Source organism: Belonocnema kinseyi, chromosome 5 (assembly GCF_010883055.1).
Source record: "Belonocnema kinseyi isolate 2016_QV_RU_SX_M_011 chromosome 5, B_treatae_v1, whole genome shotgun sequence".
Taxonomy (NCBI): Eukaryota; Metazoa; Arthropoda; class Insecta; order Hymenoptera; family Cynipidae; genus Belonocnema; species Belonocnema kinseyi.
The window spans coordinates 97,492,170-97,495,600 of record NC_046661.1 but is presented as its reverse complement, the minus strand read 5'-3'; the positions used below and the strand labels follow the sequence as shown (position 1 = coordinate 97,495,600).

General features: G+C 28.3%; 2 protein-coding genes across 2 annotated transcripts in view; one reads left to right on the top strand and one right to left on the bottom strand.

The window, feature by feature from the left end:
• Positions 1 to 704: 704 nt before the first annotated feature.
• Positions 705 to 2,497, bottom strand: LOC117173007. The gene is made up of 2 exons (XM_033361348.1): positions 2,336 to 2,497; positions 705 to 1,569 (listed from the first exon to the last, which is right to left on the bottom strand). The coding sequence occupies exons 1-2, from the start codon at positions 2,408 to 2,410 to the stop codon at positions 1,156 to 1,158; spliced, it is 489 nt and encodes a 162-aa protein (XP_033217239.1). The 5' UTR covers positions 2,411 to 2,497; the 3' UTR covers positions 705 to 1,155.
• The window catches only part of LOC117173798, a gene marked incomplete at its 3' end in the record, with an annotated part of 19,820 nt that continues 17,885 nt past the window's right edge, over positions 1,497 to 3,431 (top strand). Inside the window, exon 1 of the mRNA XM_033362440.1 lies at positions 1,497 to 1,589. Within this exon, the coding sequence (XP_033218331.1) occupies positions 1,497 to 1,589 (93 nt within the window). The remainder of the gene's footprint in view (positions 1,590 to 3,431) is intronic.

Below are 3,431 nucleotides of genomic sequence, written 5' to 3'. Positions count from 1 at the left end.
TAAACTTATTAATTTTCAACAAAACTGTTAAACTTTCAACCAAAGAGATAAATTTAAAAATAAAAATATAAATATTCAATAAATATTAAAAAAGATAAATTTTTAAAAAAGTTGAATTTTTGGTTAAAAACAATTTTTCAGTAGACTTTTCATGATCAAAATATGAATTTTCTAACAAGAAATAAGTTTCTAAGAAAAAAATTGAATTTTCAATCCAGAAGACACATTTTTAACCAAACAGGATGACTTTTTAATAAAATTGTTGAATTATTGAATTTCCGAGCCAAAAATACGAATTTTTAGCAAAAAACTTGAATTTTAAATTTAGAAGGATGACTTTTTTAATCAAACCGTCGACTTTTCAGCGTAATGCTGATATTTTCAATCAAATTATAAATGTTTCATCCCAGAATATAGATTCCTGATCAAAAATATAACCCTTGATTTTTAAACCGAAAATAATTGGATTTTCTTATAGGGTTCTATTCAATTTTAATAATTTACAAATTGAAGAATAATCTTTGGAAGTTGATGTTCAATACTTTTGAAATATGAGGTTACAAATCAGGAAATTTTGCTTACAAAATAAAGTAAATTTGTAGTGCACACTTTTTGATTTGCAACTCCACATTTTCAAATTCGGACTAATACTAAAACAAGTACGTTTATAAAACTATATCATTCTTGTCTTTACCACATTTTATTTTCAAAAGATAATTACATTAATGTTACAATTTTTTTAAAGGAACAAAGTATCTTAGTAAGATTAGTGGGGAGGGGGGGTTAGTACAAAATCTCATGAGATCTTACATGCGATAGTGTGGTTGACAATTTCAAAAAATGCACCTTATGTAATTTATGGATGTCCCTTATTTGTTTCCACATTTCTTCTCTTAATCCGTTCTCCAAACTTCTCCTTGCCTCCTTTTCCTTCCGCTTAAACCCATCTATTTCTTTACATCTTCTTTGCACTTCAACCCTTTTCATCTTCTTTCTACTCCTATCCTTTCCCTACTCCTTTCTAATACTCCTTATCCTCCTGATATCCTCTTAAGATCCTAACCATTCCCTACACACCAACCCCTCCCTTTCCTTCTCCTTCGTTCCTTTTTGTTGATATCACCGCTGTTTATAATTATTTTTATATCCAATATTTCACTGTAAAACTTTTCTACACATTCCTGTAGCACTTCTCCGACTTCCATTTGGACAAGTTTTGCCAGGGGCAGTTATAACTGCATGAAGGACTGGTAGATCGCATGAAATTTTAAAATCAGTTTGGTCAACTATTAGATAATTATATTCATGCAGCCCACAATGCTCATTTAGACGAGAACAGGCTCCTTCAAACGGAACGAGACCATCTTCAAGACAAGGATTTTTTTCACATCTTGCGAGTATTTCCCCAGGAGGAAGCACCAGGTAGTTTTCAGGAGGACAGGGTCCTTGCTTGTAAGGCTCGTAACAAGAATCACTTTTAGAAAAATATAAATAAGATGCAAAGCAGTCACAAGTCCAGTTGGTCGAATTCTCGTCTAATGCATAAGAGATCATATTCTCCGGACAAGTCTGCAAAAAAAAACAACAAGGTAGTAAATGGTTGCTTTAAACTCATTTCCATTGTATCTTTATTCTTCTTTCCGAGAATTCTACCGTTTTTCCCAAAATACAATGCTTTTTTGTCCACTTTTATCCTTTTATTTATTCTACCATTGTTTGCAAGAATTCCATACTTCTCTATGGTTTTCTATCCAATTATTTCCGTATAGAATCACCCTCTTCTCAAGAATGTTTTCCTTTTTTATCTGTTCTTATAATTTTCCCTCATTTCCTTTTTCCAAAAACTCTATCCTTCTCTATTACCTTTCTAATTAGTTTCCTAATTTTTTTAAGCCCCACTTATATTTAAAAAAATTATATCGTTTTCTACCATATCTTAAAATTTTTTATTCTATTGCCCTTTCTAGATATATCTGTTCTTTTTTATGATTTTTAAATCTTAAATATTTCCAAAAATGCTATTCTATTCTATATTTTATTTTTTATTTTCCTTATTCCCCTTTCTTAAAATTGTAGCATTTTCTATTCCTTTCTATCAATTTCTTGCATTCTATTGTATAATTATTTATAAAAATTTTATGTTTTCTGATTTGTCCTATTTTATCCTCTCTTCATCTATTTCTATACACAAAAAATGAATCCTTTTCCATTCAACAACGCTATCCATTTCAATCCCTTTTTATCATATTTACCCTTTATAAAAGCATTGAATTCCGTTTTTTAATTTTATTTTTGGTTATTATACTCCAAAGTGAAAATAGTCAAACATATTTACCTGAAAACTGCAAACATAATTTATAATTTCCCAGTAAATTAAGAAAGCAACTAGGATTTTAAATAGCCACTGCATTTTTTCCCTACATCGAAAAACAATTTTCTCTGAAGCTAAATTGGGTTTTTCACTATCAAAATATAAATTTGTAAGTCACTGCATGCCAAAAGACTGCAGAAAACTAAGGTTTTCTTCAACAAAATTCTTTTACCTATATCTATATATAATACAATGCCAAAGTCGTCATTCAGGATTCAAGGATAACCAGTATTAAATTATGAAACAGAATTATTAATAATTATACCCTCAGGCTTTAGCGGGCTCTTAAGGCTTTCTTCAAGATAATGAATTTAACATAACAATCATAATTCAAAACTCTTTTATTTAAAGTTTATTAACATTTTTCAGTTTATTTATAAAGAAATAAAACAAACTATAAAAAATGAACATATTTAGAACTAGTATAACGTTGTTTAATGTTATCAATAATATCTTAAATTAGTCATTTATCTTCTTTTTTAATTAATTTTTATCTCCTTGTAATCAATTCCTTCATTTTTGTAATACAGCTCAATTTTCTAAAAAGTGTATACTTTTATATTCCTTTTGTAGACCTTTCCAAACATTCCTCAATTTATAAATGACTAATACAATATTCTAAGCAATTTTCGGGATGTGTATGTGTGTGTCACACTTTTTTGTAAACAGGATAACTTGAAAACGATTGCAGATAAGTCGATGAAATTTGGAGGATTTATTTTCACCACTAAAACCTTGACACTGACCGCAATATTCCTAAAAATATGTATTGCCTTAATTTTCAGCTGTTTACAGTATTTTAAACATCGGGTATTTATAATAAAACTTTTTTTATTAACATAATTTAAATTTGAAGCAAGAATATAAAAGATTCCTTAGATCGAGACAAATCTATTGACCCATGATATTAATACATTTCATTATAGAGTCTACAAAAAATGTAATTTTTTACCTGTTGTATCATTTTCAATATAAAAAACTTCCTTTTAAATCAAAAAATTAACTGTCATCAAAGTATTTCAATTTCCAAACAAAGGGATGATGTTTAAACTAAAATTAT